Consider the following 16,325-nt stretch of genomic DNA (forward strand, 5'->3'; position numbering starts at 1 on the left):
GGATCAATTTGCATTGTGTTAAAAGTGCTTTATAAATAAAGTTTGTTGTTGTTGTAAGCTATTTTTTGAGAAGTAGTTGTTTGTATTTTACTAGCTACATTTTTGAGTATAGCTTGCTTAAAACTAATGTCATTTTGTGACACTTGCTAATTTTTTATGTAATGATCTGTAAGTTCAACATTCAGTTTAGCATGATCCTTTTCCTGGAGGCCCCATAACAATACACTAACGGCTGCGTCCAAAGTCAGGTTCTTATTTTTAATAATTACTTCACGGCCACTAAAGAAAGCATGTTCTATATGAATGTAATCTAGACATACATACATGTTGTCCTTATCATGTGACCTGCTACAATACCCTCACTGCCATTCATAAATCCTGTGGCCTCATGGGATAGTAAAGTGTTCATCATATGCACACTTCAGAATCTCACTGGAAGAAGTTGGTCATCCGGTACTTTTTGTCTACTCTTTTATGAACACTGTGAATTTGGACATAGCCTACTTCTTTTGCCACCTACTGATTTTTGCCTATACAGTGGGGAAGAATGAGATTTCGGATGCAGCCTTTGATTTAAAGACAAGATTTGGAACATCAAATTGTGTTTTCTTTACCAGTCATCGCCCAACGCTCATTTTTAGTCCAAAATTTTTACTTCTATTATGATGATTCTTGGCTACATTTTTACATATAATCAAGTAAAAGTCATCTTTATTCATTCATTGCGCCTTTAACAGTAGGCTACAGATTGTTTCAAAGCAGCTTTACAGTGATAACAGGAAAATAATGCGGCAAAGTTGCAGTTCGGTGTTGTTTCACTTCGATTAAATAACCATAATCCTTTCATGCTTTACAATTCTGCACGAGTGAACTGTAGATCAGTAGTAGGCCTACACATGTAGAACTACACCCCCCATGTGTCGCGCGAGCGGTAATGTCCCGGATACTGAGAGCGCCGGAAGAGAAGCAGGTGTGTGTGTCTTCCTTGGCCATCTTGTGGTTGTCCACCGTGAGCCGTTAGCTCGAAGCCTCGAAGAATCGGAGGAGAATCCCGTTGTTGGGGCGCCATCATGCCCGGGCATCTGCAAGAAGGCTTCGGCTGCGTCGTTACCAATCGGTTCGACCAGCTATTGGACGACGAATCCGACCCGTTCGAGATTTTAAAGGCGGCCGAAAACAAGAAGAAAGATGCGGCCGCGTCGGGCGGCTCGAAGACGGCAGCTCAAGCCGCTAAACAGCTGAAGAAAGAGTCCCAGAAAGACAGGAAAAACACAACGCAGGAGAAGAAAGAAGACATCCAGGCCCCTGTGCCACTTAAGAAGGAGGGTATGTAGAAGTTTCAGTACTAAGTATATCTCAAAACCGAATGAGCTTAGAAGACAACATATTTGGATATTATAGACACGCTCCAACCAACAAAACGCTGTCGAGTCGCAACGCGCCTGAAAAATGCTGACGCGAACCTCTCAAACGCGCCATAAATGAGTTCGTAACGCACATGTGGTGCCCAAAAAATACTGTCTATGTAGGCAGCTCAGTGGGTTATGGGACAGGGCAACTGAGAAGCGCATATAAACACAGCAGAGAAGTCAACATGGAGCGGCTGCTCGACATTAGATGTGCACTAACACAGTGTTTGGAGAGCGAAATCCCCCAGTGAGATTCAGCATGCGTGTCATCACCTGTTCTCTTCCTCTGACATGTCAACATCTCTATTTGTTTGTGATTTGATCATCCTCACTTTATTTATAACTGCGTAGCTGCCTTAGCTACATGCTAATGTGCTAGCCGTATGTGAATATATAATGTGATGTTTTACTTCGCAGGGTGCTGATGTGCACATGGAGAAAATGTCGGCGTGTTTTGATGTTATGCAAAAACGTAACGTTATGAGCCTCAGCAGGACTTTCACTTTGACATGTTTAGGTGTGTCGTGACTAACGGAGATTAACGTTATGCAGGAACTCACTCATGTTGACACATTTAGACTAGTGTTCACCAGTCTGATGTGTCATTTCATATTGCCATGTTTCATTTTTGATTTATTATTATTTATTGTTGAAATGACAATGTGTACCCTAGTGCTTTAAGATCTGATCTAGTAAGTGAAAAGGTGTCTTCTCTTCAAACATCACTAGGATTGATTCGTGAACGATTTTGACCTCGTTTAAAACACTAAAATGAGTAACAGTTAGCTCACCCAAATTTTATAGGGATAGTTCACACAAAAATTAACATTCGCCCTCAAGTTGTTCCGAACATGTATGAGTTTTTCTTCTCGAACACAAAATATATTTTAAAGAATGTTGGTAACCATCAACTTCCATAGAATGAGAAAAGAATTCTATGGAAGTCGATGGCTGGCAACTGTCAACTGTCTGTTTACCACATACCAAAATAATGTTCTTACCACATACCAAAATGTTCTTGTTCAACAGAATGAAACCCATACAGGTTTGGAACAACTTGAGGGCAGAATTTACAATTTTGGGTGAACTATTCCTTTATCATTTGCTCACCCTTGTGTGCTCACATATTATGTTTGGTGTTTTTACATGCAGTGGAAGTAAACTTGTAGACTACTTTCATGATCCCCGCCAGCCCACAACTTGCGCACTATTTGCTTAAATAATTGTGTGCTGTGAAAGTACTAGTGGAGCTTCAGCAATAGATGTATGGATTACTTTTGGCCGCCACATGCAGCGGTCAGATCAAAAAGCATATTTCAAAAAGTCATTTCTCATTTTCTCTGAGTGAAGTATGAGTTGTTCACAGGTTCCTAGTGTTGGGCTTTCCCACCCGTGTTTAATGAAAGTCTGAATCTCTGTTTTAGGAATGAGGAGAGTTGGGCGGAGGCCGGAGGGTCAGCAGGGTCAGGCCAGCTCCCAGCACCCCGGAGGTCAGGGAGGTCAAGGAGAGGGACGCCCCGGTGACCGGCGGCCAGAGAGACGACCTCCTCGCGAGCGACGCTTCGATAAACCAGCGGACGAAAAGCCAGAGGGGGGCGAGTTCTCTGTGGACAAGTGAGTTTTGTTCTGATCATAACAATGTAACTGACGGCATTAGGTCTGGGTGGACTATATCAGTCTATCGTCATTTTTATTGAACCTATATTAGTCAACAATATACAGTATACAGAAGAGAACAGGTATTGTTTAAAATTCATGTATAACTTTAATGAAAGGTTTTGATCCACTTCAAATGTGGACCACTGTAGATTCTTGAACCAATCTTTTAGTCTACGCTGTTCAGTTTATGCGGGAACAAAACTTCTCTAAACATTGGTTTGTAGCTTGCCTTCCGTCCAATTACCTTTAAGCTTTGTTACTTTTGATATAAAGTCTCAGCTTTCAAATTCTATACATTTTATCATGAAATTCCAAGAGTAAAGGCCATTATGAATCGAGATCGACTGATATTGACTGTATATAACTAATACTGATTATATGCATGTTTATGTACCTGATAACTGAATACAGAACTGATATATTTTTATTATTTCCGTTTTTTACATTTATAATGGTATTGAACAAAAGTTTTAACACTTTCTTTTATACTGTAATTTCACTCTCTCATTGCGTTTATAACAAAACACACTAGGGCTGTCACTTTTCATTCGATATTCGAATATGCATTCGAACATGACGTGAAATATCCGTAATCGAACTACAAATAAACTATCCGGTTTTTAAATTGCCATGCCTAGCGCATTTTTTACAGTCTATGATTAGTCCGTTTAATTTTTATTTTAAAAAAGCGTGTTATTTTGAAAGCGTGTTACAGGCTATGTTATAGTCAGATATGACGGCGCGCTGCAACACGCATCACCGCAGATGATTTATTCATCAAGCGTCAAGCTAACGTGCAAACTATTGCAAATCAAAGTGAAAGTTAGTCGCAGACGCTTAACACACAATAATAATAATCTTCATTAAAAGTAAAGAAACAAAATGATCTTACCAGGGCTGCTGATCTCTCTTATTGCAGTCTTTGATTTTGAAATGTTAGCTGATGATCAATAAAATGCAGCTCATATCTGTTGCTTTCGGTGACATTAAATCCATATAGGCTATAGCGCGGGAATTGAAGATCAGATTTATATCCGTTTTGCAGAAACACATTTAGGCCTATGTGAACCGGGTGTAAATGGAATCGTTTTGATAAAAAAAGATAGCTATCCGATCTGAGAAAACGCATGAAGTGGCCAGGTGTAAACAGCCCCAGAAACACAGCAGACGGCCAGAGCATCGCCAGGCGTCCAACATCGTATAACTGCATACTTTCCTGCACAACCGGTCGGCACCAATCATGACTGTTAGTAAAGTTGTGATTGAATCTCCGTTAAGTTTTTTTTTTTTTTTTTTTTTTGATATTAGAATATATATTCGAATACATAGATTGGTATTTGATATTCGTTCGAATTAGATTTTTCTCAAATGTGACAGCCCTAAAACACACTTCTACATCAATAAATAAAGGGGTCTTGAAAACACATTGAAGTGTCTCTTTTAAATAAAAGCTTTGATCAGGTGAACAAACGGATAACAAAAATAGCATGCGAAATAACCACACACACACACACACACACACACACACATACAAAAACATAGTGATTAAAAAACATTGCTGCTTTACTGTAGCTTAGTACTCCCAGTTGTATCTTTATTTAAAACCGCAGCAGTAATATAACAGGGCTAAATACATTTGTCTGATAAAAGTCTGTTTTCAAATGTGGAACATAAATGAATGACAGGGGAGTCTATCAACTCTGCATGAATGTAAGCATTTGTTTTAAACTTCAGTTTTAAAAGGTTTATATGTTGTTTAAAGAGTGAAGCAAATTGAATACGCTGGAACGTGACTTCGCGAGACTAATGATGAGCATAGACAACAGAGAGAGAATTATATTCAGCGCTTGTATTTCCAACATGCATCATTAATGGCTGATTTACTGAAAATCACAAGACTCCCGTAATGCGTCATGTCCCAGTGAAGATGGACTTTATTGGGACACGACTTGATGAATTACGTGACTGAGTTCGTCTCTATTATTTAGTGGCAAGTTTAAACTACATATCAAGCATGTAATATCTCCTTTGTGCATTAATGGCTGTTATGTCAAATTTACAAATGAAGGGAGGCAAGTTAAAATATCGGTAAAACCGATTATCGGTTATCACTAATTATGAAGTTCTTTAATGTGGCGTGACGGATCACTGTAGCATCCTCAATTCAAGAAGCTATCATCTCCTCCACTTTACTACTAGCGATAGCATGAAAAACATGAATGAACATCAGAAGGTATGTTGAAGAAACCGTACAACTTTCTGAAATGAGTTCTGTTTTCTGAGTTCTGAGTTCTGAAAGACGTCAGCGAAACGGCCACATTTACTTCAGGATAGCCGTTCAATATCTATTGCTCATTAAACAACTTTTGCTTATTATATGCACTGTATTACATTGTTATTTTTTTTAACTTAATTTGGTAGTAATGTCTTATTCAATGTATGTTTGAATAATTCTGTCATGAAAACAAGTTGGATTAGAAACAATTATATAATAAAAAGTTAAACTTCTAAGCATTTAAATTTGGACGCTTTTGTTCATTTTAAACTTTAATATTATGGTAATGCACTGAAAGACAGGGTTCCCTGTATAGTTTACAATATTAGTTGTGAGATTGTTCTAGCCGAGTGAGGGTTATTTCATTTAGAAAAACCTAAGCCTAAAAAAACAACTGATATCACCAAATAGATTTTCAAAATAATGTCTGTAAGTCCTGCGTCTGCCATTGGTTAGACAGACAGGAAGTCGAACTCCCCAAACTCATGCCATTGGTCGAGCCAGTGTTGCAGTGTCTGTCTGGTTGAGATTCTCAAAGTTGTTGAACCAGCATGGTAATAAATCCACATGTGATGAATAGCTACATCCAAGCATTTTTTTATTTGATTTGTAGCTCAAGATTGCCAGTCGTCTTTGTCATAAATACTGTAAATGTTGTCCTCAGGCCAGTCGGGGATAAGCCGTCTCGAGGGCGTGGAGGAGGACGCGGGGCCAGAGGTGGCCGTGGACGAGGCATGGGACGCGGAGATGGTTTTGATTCCCGGGGCAAACGTGACTTTGACAGACACAGCGGCAATGACAAATCGTGAGTGTGAGAAGCCAGCAATAACTAATCCTCGAAGGGGTCTTGTGTCATTAGTCTCACTGCAATGTTCTTCATGTGTTAGTCGACAGAAAGGAGAGGAGAAGCGCGGTGGGAGCGGCCCGCACAACTGGGGCAATGTGAAGGAAGAAACCAGGTAGGATTGTAGATGGGGAATATTTGAGGCTTGGGGTTGTAGCAGCTTGAGTTTCAAGCTCGTCCAATGTGTCATGCAGAAATATTGTAGATCCGGGGTCGGCAAGTAGGCATTTCGCAAAAAATTATTCGCCACTAGATGGCGGGCCAGAACATAGTCAAAGGATAATGTAAGAAATTAATTGATGAAAAAAGCAATTTTTTACCTTATATGACCGACTGTTACAGTGTCTTTTGTAACTGGTAGTGAGCTGTTAGTGTTAAATCCTGTAGTAGGACAGTCATTAACAGAAAGCCACATGTGTGGCGTCCGGGCTTTTCACTGGGTAAATTAATAAAGCAGCAGTGACACGTAACCTGGCAAGTATCTTCATTCACCAACTTGCAACACAGACTGTGTATCATTTTAATTAGTTTGTTACACAATAGAGCCTAACTTATTGTAATAATTATTTGACGTAGCCTACTTTGAATTATACTACTAAGAACTATTCCTTGGCATCCTCATGTACTAAACTGCATTTTTTATTATTTTATTATTATTGTTAGTTTACGGTGTGAACATGAAGTACTGCACCTTTTTTTGACAGGGTCAGATTTTTGCTATGTAATTTGTGGTGATGAAATGCCTATAGATCTGTGTATACGGACCAGCTGCCCCACTGTTCGGCACGCATGTGATTCACGGATTAACTACTAAATTTAACAATCATACACTTAAAGTTTATAATTTAGTTGTGTTTTGTCTTGCCAATTTACACATTCAAACTATTTTAAACGCGGAAGAAGAGGCGAAAATCGAGACTCGCGCATTATCTGTGTCCACAGCCGCGCGCACGCAGAGAGAGAGAGACGCCGGCGCGAGAGGTGTTATAGCACTCGAACACCGCGTTTCCTTAAGACAGACTCGTCTTAAATGCTCTGCAAGTATTCTCTCGGTTATGTCATAGTTAAAAAAGAAACCAGATGTTTGTCATTTTTTTTCTCGGCCCGAGCAGAAACCCAATATTCCTACTGTTGTCTGTGTCATTAATGTTAATAAAACAACATAATACAGCTTTAACGAAGATGAAACTATACATTTCATTTCTACAGTGAACGAATAGTGTTTTTACATTTAGGCTTAATTATTCGTTTCTGTACCGGAATTACTTTGTAACTTTAATTGTTGATGATTGTATTCATCTCTGTTTTATTTCTGACTGTTCACTTGTTTTTAATACTGTTAGAACTTTATCAGTGAAGAGCATGCGTTCTCCTCCAGAACCGTCTTGCAACACATCTTCGTCTTCACAAAATCCTAATTACAACATCGTATAGATGACATTGTGTAATATCATGCTCATAGGTTTCTTCATATTGCGTTAGTAGCTGATAACACCAAATCAGTAAAAGAATAAAAATTGCTCTACGGAAGATCTCCATAAATGGCCTGTTTTTGCACTTCCTGCTTGAGAATGCTTCCGCGTTGGGGACATTTAATATTCAACAATATTATAGATCTGCCTTAAGGTGGACGATGATGAAATTGTTTTTTGTATTATTTTCATGTTATCACTGTGAAGCTGCTTTGATACAATCTGTATTGTAAAAAGCGCTATATAAATAAAGATGACTTGACTTGACTTGACTTGAGAATGTCTGTCCAATGAATGGATGACTTTCACACACATGTAGTTTTGTTTTCAAATTTTGGTTGACTTGCAAAAAGGGCAGTGTGAAAGCGAACCGTACCCAACTAAAAAAATCAACATTGTATTTGTTCCGGACCAAAGCAAGTGAACTAGCTGACTTTCCTGGTGTGAATGCACCCTAAGTGATTGTAAGTAACTGTTGCTGTCATGACGGATCTATTTCAGAACCAGGCGATATCAAAATAATCTGATATGATCGCTGGCATTGGCCCGCGGTCCGCCTGTTGCCGACCCCTGTTGTAGATCGTCTAAAATACCTGAACCGCTTATGTGATGTGACTCTTGTTGATTTTAATTAGTGGAGTTTGGTAAGGCAAATCATTTTTATTTATTCAACCCCAAGTATAACATTTTGACATGAAACTTGTCCCGCTTGTGCTCTAGATATGAGTAATGCCTAATCATTACCATAGTGTGAATCTGATTACCATAGTGTGAAATGAACACGGGTACATTTATGAACTGTAAGATTTGTGAAATGTTTGAAAGGTTTAGTTTGATCTTTCAAGGGTTCACCAGATCTAATAACAGTGTCTGATTTGACAGTGAGCTTGACCAATCCGCTGCACCTGAGCCCGTTCCTGAAGGTGAAGAACACGCCCCTGTCGACTCCGAAAACAAGTGAGTGTTCACGATAAACTGATTTGAAGAAATGAAAATGCTTCATGTACTAAGAGCATGCCATTGGATGGTTGTGTGTGTGTGTAGGGAGAATGAAGTAGAGGAGGTGAAGGAGGAAGGTCCTAAGGAGATGACACTGGATGAATGGAAGGCCATGCAAGACAAAGAACGGTCCAAAGTTGAGTTCAACATCCGCAAGCCCAACGAAGGTAACGATGGTCAGTGGAAGAAGGGCTACGTACTGCACAAGTCAAAGAGTGAGGAAGTCGGCACGGTGGGTTGAATTAGATCATTTTCTAGTCTTGGAAATTTCAGTCTTTTTACAGTTCCAAGACTTAGTTTCTGCTTTTGTGTGTTTGCAGCGGCATGCTGGAGCTGTGATCGAAGCTGGAGATGTTGATCCTGACTCGTTCCACAAGGTATTTGTCTTAATTTGTGTTTGGTCTCCTTTTATAGTTGTTTTTCAGTTTGTATATGGTTATCCTAAACTAAAGTTCAGTTAAAATAGTACATTGCCAGAATTCAAGAATCTATGGTCATGTACACTCACATGACATGCTGACTTTTTAAAACCAAAAAATCACTTCTTCTGTTCTTCCATCCTCCTCCTCTGGTTCACTAACTCTATGCTTACAGTGATTTTCTTCCCAACCGCTCCTGTTCATTTAGTCAGGACAGCATGTGCACGCTCGGCTCTGTCATTGCTCTAATGGACCGCCTGCTTTGAGGATTGACTTGTTTCCTATCATACCTTCCAATTGTTATAAAAGATGTACATATTTGGTTCATGTTGTTCCCAGTAAAGGTGTTAATTAGACAGTATTATTTTAAATACTAGTTTAATGGCATCTTCTTAAGAAATATGAATGAAAGCCTGTATCACTGATACCAATACAGTTGTCTCTATTGCAGGGATTGTTCCCCCTCAATTTTAGCCATTTAACGTTATAGTATAATTAAAAGCTATCGATTTTAACATTTAATTGGCTTTAAAAAAATAGAAAACCATTTAATATAATATGTGAACTTAAAACAATCTTCACCAAATTGTAATGTCACATTTAGCTGTGCCTTTAATATTTCAGGGTTCAATATCAGGGTTGCACTAGGGCTGGGACGGTATGGATTTTTTCTTACCGTGGTTGAAAAGCAAGGATGCGATCTCTTGCATTGCATGTGAACTGGAGCTCGTCTCATAAATGAACCGAAACTCTGCGTATAGGATACTTGTCTCACAGACATGAGAAATAAATAGAAAGCTTGAAATGTCTACTTTTAAACAAAATTCAAAAAGAAAAAGACTACTCTCTGCTTATGTAATCCGTATGAAATGTGCATTTCGTAGAGAAGACTTTACTCTGAAAATATTTATTTATTTTAGTCCCTGTGTGCCGATCTGAATTCTGGGGATACAACAGAGCCAATAGGCTATACTATGGACTTTAGCCGACTTTTGCTGCATTGGATAAGTCTCCTTTCTAGATCAGCCAGGAGCTTTCCAGCCTCGCGGCAGCAGCGCCTTGCATCGCCCATAGACCTTAAAACAATCAGCGGACGGGTGTGGTTTTGAAAATTGGTAAAAAAAAACCTTGGTGGGGACGGACGATGAGTTTTGTGATGCAGTTGTGGATGAAATAATAGCCCATCCGCGCATCTCTAGAATGGAATGTTATTATGTGTCATGGGACATTGCGCTCCCCGACTCGCGAAAGGTCGGATTTGCTCCATCTTTTGATAAGTTTTGTTTAGAAAACCTTGAATCCATGTAAGACACAATGTCATTAGACATAATCCATGTCATTAGAATCAATGAATCCATGTCATTAGACACAACGTGCACACATGTGCAGGCCAATGTGTTTTTTTTGCGGTGATGACGGTGACGAGCTCAGACCCTCGGTAGGCGTCACGTGACCGCGGTATTGCGGTAACCGTCCCAGTCCTAGGTTGCTCAAAATAATATTGTTTTTGATCCATGTAACCTTGTAAACAGTGCTTTAAGATTTTCAGGTGGTCTAACATGTAGGAAATAAACAGAAATTGAATAGTTATCAAACACTAGTTTTCACTGCATAAATTATAAATGAAATCTAGATGAATCCTCCTTAAAGCTCCAGACATTATTCAGTCAAGAGCAGTGAGTGGTTTCCTCTCTTGTTGATGAACATTAATCAGACCGCAGTAGTAGAGTTATTAGGCTGCTGTCACTTTAAGACCGGCAAACACATGTTGGGTGTTTGTTCAGAGAGCCATGCGTGCCAGTGAAGATTTGAGTTCTCATCACACATGAATGGTTTAATAGCACTTGAAGGAATAAGCGGGATCATATACTGTAGATCAGCCAAAGGATGACAGAAAAAAACAATGCTGCGTTGATATCGCTAAATATTTTCAGTGAGTTAAAAGGAAAAAATAATCACTTGCAATAATTTTGACAGCACTAATATTAGTACTTCAAGCTGGATTGAGGGGTCAGCTCTGTGGTCATAGTTTCTTCTCATCATGTGAAATTGGGAATGATAGATTTGTTTCCTGTAATATTATTTCTTAAAGGCTGAAGAAGGTGGAGAACACCACTTCCGTAAGCCAGCCAATGACATCACTTCCCAGCTGGAGATAAACTTCGGAGACTTGGGTCGGCCAGGCCGTGGCCGTGGAGGATCTCGTGGAGGACGTGGAGGCCGTGGTGGAGGTGGAGGTGGAGGAGGAGGAAGAGGAGACGGAGGAGGAAGAGGAGGAGACGGAGGAGGCGGCGGCAGCAGTGGTGGACGCCCAAGCCGAGGCGGAGGCAGATCTGAGAAGGTAAAGAACAGACATGTACTCAATTTTTGTTACAGACACTGCTTATATCAAATAAAACTCTAGTCTGCCCCGAGCATTATCACTATGCATTATATTAATGTTTAACTTAGAAAATACATTGTTTTTAAATTGACTCAATTCACTTATACCCCAACAAAGAGCTACAAAACTTTGTATTATTACTATTAGGGATGCACGATATATCGGTATCGGCTGATATATGTTCAGTTTGAATGTTATCGGTATCGGCCCAATAAGAAAATGTGGCCGATATATTAAAGCCAATAAATAATGGATTTTCCCCATCAGCTGAGACACTGTTCACCATGATGTTTTTGAATGGTTTGAAATATGATTGGATTCACTTTAATTAAAAAGGAAAATACAGTTGTAAGGGATGATCGTGTTGATGATTTACCTTGGATAGGAGCGAGAGTGAGCCTGCAGTGTATTATCGTGTGGAATCAGGGCAACAAATGTGGAAATCCACGGTCTCCTCTAAAGAGTGTTTGCACGCAGCAGAAGACCACCGTAAACACGCACAGTAAACCTGTGTTGTTGTTTTATACCGATAACCATAGAAATGCATAATATCGGCGCCGATAATCGGTCGACCCCTAAAAGAGAACTCCGTTTAATAGACTGTTGACCCGCGTTCGGTTTTCTATCATGCGCCGTGCACGTAGAATCAAGCTGAGTGTGAAACCAGAGCAACGCTGCGGGGGGGCGCTGGGAACAAGCGCGCTCGGACCGCAGCAAACGAGCCCAGTGTGTGAAAGCCCCCTTAAAGTGACAGCAGCCTCATAAACCTGCGGCTGTCCTGTCCTCAATGCTAATATAGCAAGAAAAGAAATGACTTGTAATTTTAACAATGATTAATCTAGATTCATACAGTGAATACTTATTTTACATTTGATTACTTTAGTCAATTTCTGTACCTGGGAATTGTGATATTTCACATTGCAGTATTTCATAAGGCAGTATCGGTACTCAGTCTTGGAAAGTACAAAAAATGAAAGTATAGGTATCAGAGGACTCCTGGGAAAAGTGGTATCGGTGCTTCCCTAGTTTAGACATGCATCTTCTGAGACCATGTGGACACGTCTTCACGCACTTTATAGTCGTGTGTTGCATGATTAACAATTACTCGTCATCAGACCTGTGAATATTGGCTGAATTGTGAGTTAAGACCAAACATATTTCTTACTGGCCATAAAATTGTATTTAATAATAAAAAAATTATTGATTTAACAATGGAATTTTTTGGCTGACTTTCCCTCTGTATTAATGACTAAACGGCACAGGCCACTGTGTCATATACACAATAATAAGGGAGACATAATGAAAACAACAATCATAAAATATAATATAAATGTGTACCAACAAATAAATAAAAGAAATAAAGGAACTCCCAGGAAGTGTCCTGTATGAATGCTTGTGCCAAACCAATGCCATCGTGCAACACTTCCCGAGAGGTGTAAACGAGTCCCGCAAGCATCAGGTGTGTGTCGTTCCTCCAGCCTTTGGAGAGTTGAGTACGACACGAGATGCTGAACGCTTGAGTTTATATACTTTCCAGATTTCACTCATTTAGTAGATGTTTGATTTACAGGAAAAAGAGCAACACATGTTCTACTGTTATGAATGATTGTTTCTCATTATTGCCGTGTAGTCCTGAAGTGTGTTGCTTTTGGATTTGACAGGGTGGAGGTGTTTCCGTTCCCAATGTGGATGATCCCGAGGCTTTTCCGGCCCTGGCTTAAACCTCAGCTCCGCCACCTAACCTTCCTCCAGGCTCCCCTCCTCTTTGACGCTTGCATGCTTATGGATCGTTCGACCATAGAAACCGGAAAATAGAAATACATGAGACTGTCATCCATACATACACTGAGAACTGACTTTTACCTGCGGAAAAACACAAAAAGGACTTCTTGTTACACTGAAGCAAATTATGGGTAGAGGTTTTGTATTTAGAGACATGATAGCAGGGATGTTCATACAGTATTTTTTTCCCTTTTTTCCAGAGATTATGCATTCGCCATAAATATTTTTTTATTGCTGCTTGAATGTATGCATTTTCAAGATAGAAGTTGAAGTGTGTTGTGAACGCTTAAGCTTCCCTCGGGACACGGCGGTGTCTGCGTGTAAGTGAGTGCACTCACTCTCTCAATGGCTCTACCAAAAGCAGATCTTTCTTCTTTTTTTCCTCTCTCCATCTCTCACTACTAAGTGAGAATACAAGACTTGTAGTGATGATTTTACTATTAACATATACATGAGTAATGTATATTGACTATTTTAAATGTTTTGAAAGAAAGCTCCAAGGTCAAGCTACCCTCTTGTTTGTTTTTTTTGTTTCGTTTTTTTCTTGACCGGTAGCAAGAAGCAAATGCGTCGTCTTGATCTTGCTTTGGTGTTTTGTCGTCCTTTGCTGGACCTGTGATATTAGTATGCATAGTTGTCTTTGTTCCTCAGAGAGATTACTTCCTTATCTTGTTAAATCACCCAGGGCTCGATGTAGATCCAGGCTGGTCCTCAAGTCAAGTTCATCTCTTAGAAACCTTAGGACCACTTTCAGAACTGTATACATAAGTGATGTGTTGTGCGTGTGTGTGTGTGTATGAGAGAAAGATAACCTGTTTTATTTCATCTGTCATGAGTTTATTTTCCTGAGCTTGGATGGTAAGTTTCAGCGAGTCATGTTCTTAACATGAAGTTTTCTCTAGCTAAGGTTGTTGACATATCTTGCACTTAGATTTTTGGTGACATTTGAAATATAGCTACTAAGCACGTGGTCTTTTTGCATCAGTACCATTTGTTTTATTTTTATTCCTTCTGTGATCTTTGCTGTGTTTTTATTTTTTAATTATTATTATGATGGCACTACTGCTTGCGTTTTCTGAAAAATGTGTAATTCAGGGTGGGACAACAGTGTGCTGCAAAAGAAAAGTTGGAACCAGCTTCTTGTGTATGTGAAATAGCAAGACCTCCAAGTGTGATGGCCGATGTACTCTGTATTCGTAGGAGGGACAATAAAATGGAAGACGACACTATCTTTGAGTCCATGCTTCCGGTTTGTTAATACTCTGCTTTTGTCTCTCCTTCACCCCTCCCTCTGTTTACCTGTTTGCCTGGTATCAACAATATCTGCAGAATCACTTGTTCCGTCAATGCATGCAGTAAAATTAGTAAATTAAGACTGGATTTGAGAACCACTTCTACTGAATAACAATGCATTTGTTGAATTTGTCCTTGGCAGCATTATACGTGAGTCACATTTATAGCCACTTTATTAGCAGTGTCGGATCCAGAAATATTTTTCCGTAGTGTTTAGCTCCCAATTCTGCATTAAATAAACAATACAAAACAAACATTGTTTATATATAATTTTCAGAATATGTTTGATAAGTGAGATTGTAAGTCATACCGCTTGTCTTGATAACACTGGGACTGGTTGTGAGGTAGTGCTGTCCGCTGTAGTTTACCCCATCCTAAGCAGACGGTAACATGTCAAATATCCATCCAAGGGGAATAACCGATGGGAAGCTGGTGGAGGAGATGTGCTGCCAATTCAGAGGAGCTGCGTAGAAACACAGTGTTTGATCAAGAGCGCCTGCATTAAACCTCTGCACCCCCGAAGCGATGGGTTGGTGGACCGCATCAATGGCACTTTTACCACCAGCTTGCTCTCTTGACTATCTGAGATAGTCACCTGTGGATTTAGTGTTTTTGGTGCTACCAGAGGCCTTTTGTGTGTTTATGACTTCTGTGTAGTCCTGCTTTTGGATTTGACAGGGTGGAGGTGTTTCTGTTCCCAATGTGGATGATCCCGAGGCTTTTCCGGCCCTGGCTTAAACCTCAGCTCCGCCACCTTACCTTCCTCCAGGTTCCCCTCCTCTTTGACGCTTGCATTGCTTATGGATCGTTCGACCATAGAAACTGGAAAATAGAAATACATGAGACTGTCATCCATAAACAGTCAGTCAACACACAAAATAAAAATTAACCCTGCGTCACTCGCTCCGCTTGCCAAAGGGGTACTAAGCAGAATTAAGCATGAAACTCTTTCATCTCCACGCCACGTGGAGAAACACGCTTCGCTTTTCCCTCCGCCGTAACGTGACTACCACGCTACGCTACTTCCTTTTAAAGTGGCAGTCGGTAACTCTAGCCACCGCTTTGCTGATTTTCTCAACGAGCTCCCCCTACAGCTGCGGTGCGTATATTTTTCACATCACTGTCGTAAAGTCACTTGCGGCGTGCCGGCGCACTCCTCCCCCTTTCTACCGCTGCTCATGTGCTTTTGTTATGGTCGTAGCCGGTGTGGTGAACAAATGAGTCCCAGACGCACCAACTTTATCGTGTGGAGCATGTCTACCGAGGTGGGTAATACATCATTCACAGTATCATTTAACATTGACGTACATTTTGTATTCCGTAAAGCAGTACGTGTTTCTCGCTCTTTCTCGCTTCTCACGAGACTTCCTATTTTCAACTTACCGGGACGTTAGTCCCAATGTTGCAAGGCTGGTTTTCCGCCTGGGAACGCTGGTGGGAGCGGGGAAAGTAACCATTCTCACCAGAACAGATTATTTAACCATCCAAATGATTTCTAAACGATTTATTAAGTTGAAAAAGTTACCAAGTGCACCTTTAACGTAGGTACAATGTTACGTTATTCAATCATAGGCTCGTTTTTACGTACTAGAGCACGTTCACACGTTTTAAATCTCTTGACAAACGTCTAAAAGACGTTAAATTAAAAATGTTATATATTCGAAATAAAATATACAGATTGTGCTAAATCAAATGTCAGCTTGCTTATTTTGCTCAAGATAAGGATTTATTAATTCCACATGTCAATTCAAACAACAAACTATGTTTTAACCACAGGTCGAGAGCTGTCA

The 16,325-nt window shown here is 40.0% G+C and overlaps 1 protein-coding gene across 1 annotated transcript; it reads left to right on the top strand.

The window, feature by feature from the left end:
- Positions 1–852: 852 nt before the first annotated feature.
- Positions 853–14,471, top strand: serbp1b (SERPINE1 mRNA binding protein 1b). The gene is made up of 9 exons (XM_079612583.1): positions 853–1,326; positions 2,834–3,023; positions 6,008–6,148; positions 6,231–6,302; positions 8,542–8,616; positions 8,704–8,890; positions 8,979–9,035; positions 11,170–11,418; positions 13,122–14,471. The coding sequence occupies exons 1-9, from the start codon at positions 1,071–1,073 to the stop codon at positions 13,179–13,181; spliced, it is 1,287 nt and encodes a 428-aa protein (XP_079468709.1). The 5' UTR covers positions 853–1,070; the 3' UTR covers positions 13,182–14,471.
- Positions 14,472–16,325: the final 1,854 nt, after the last annotated feature.

The sequence above is a fragment of the Phoxinus phoxinus genome (genome assembly GCF_949152265.1).
Source record: "Phoxinus phoxinus genome assembly, chromosome: 5".
Lineage (NCBI taxonomy): Eukaryota > Metazoa > Chordata > Actinopteri > Cypriniformes > Leuciscidae > Phoxinus > Phoxinus phoxinus.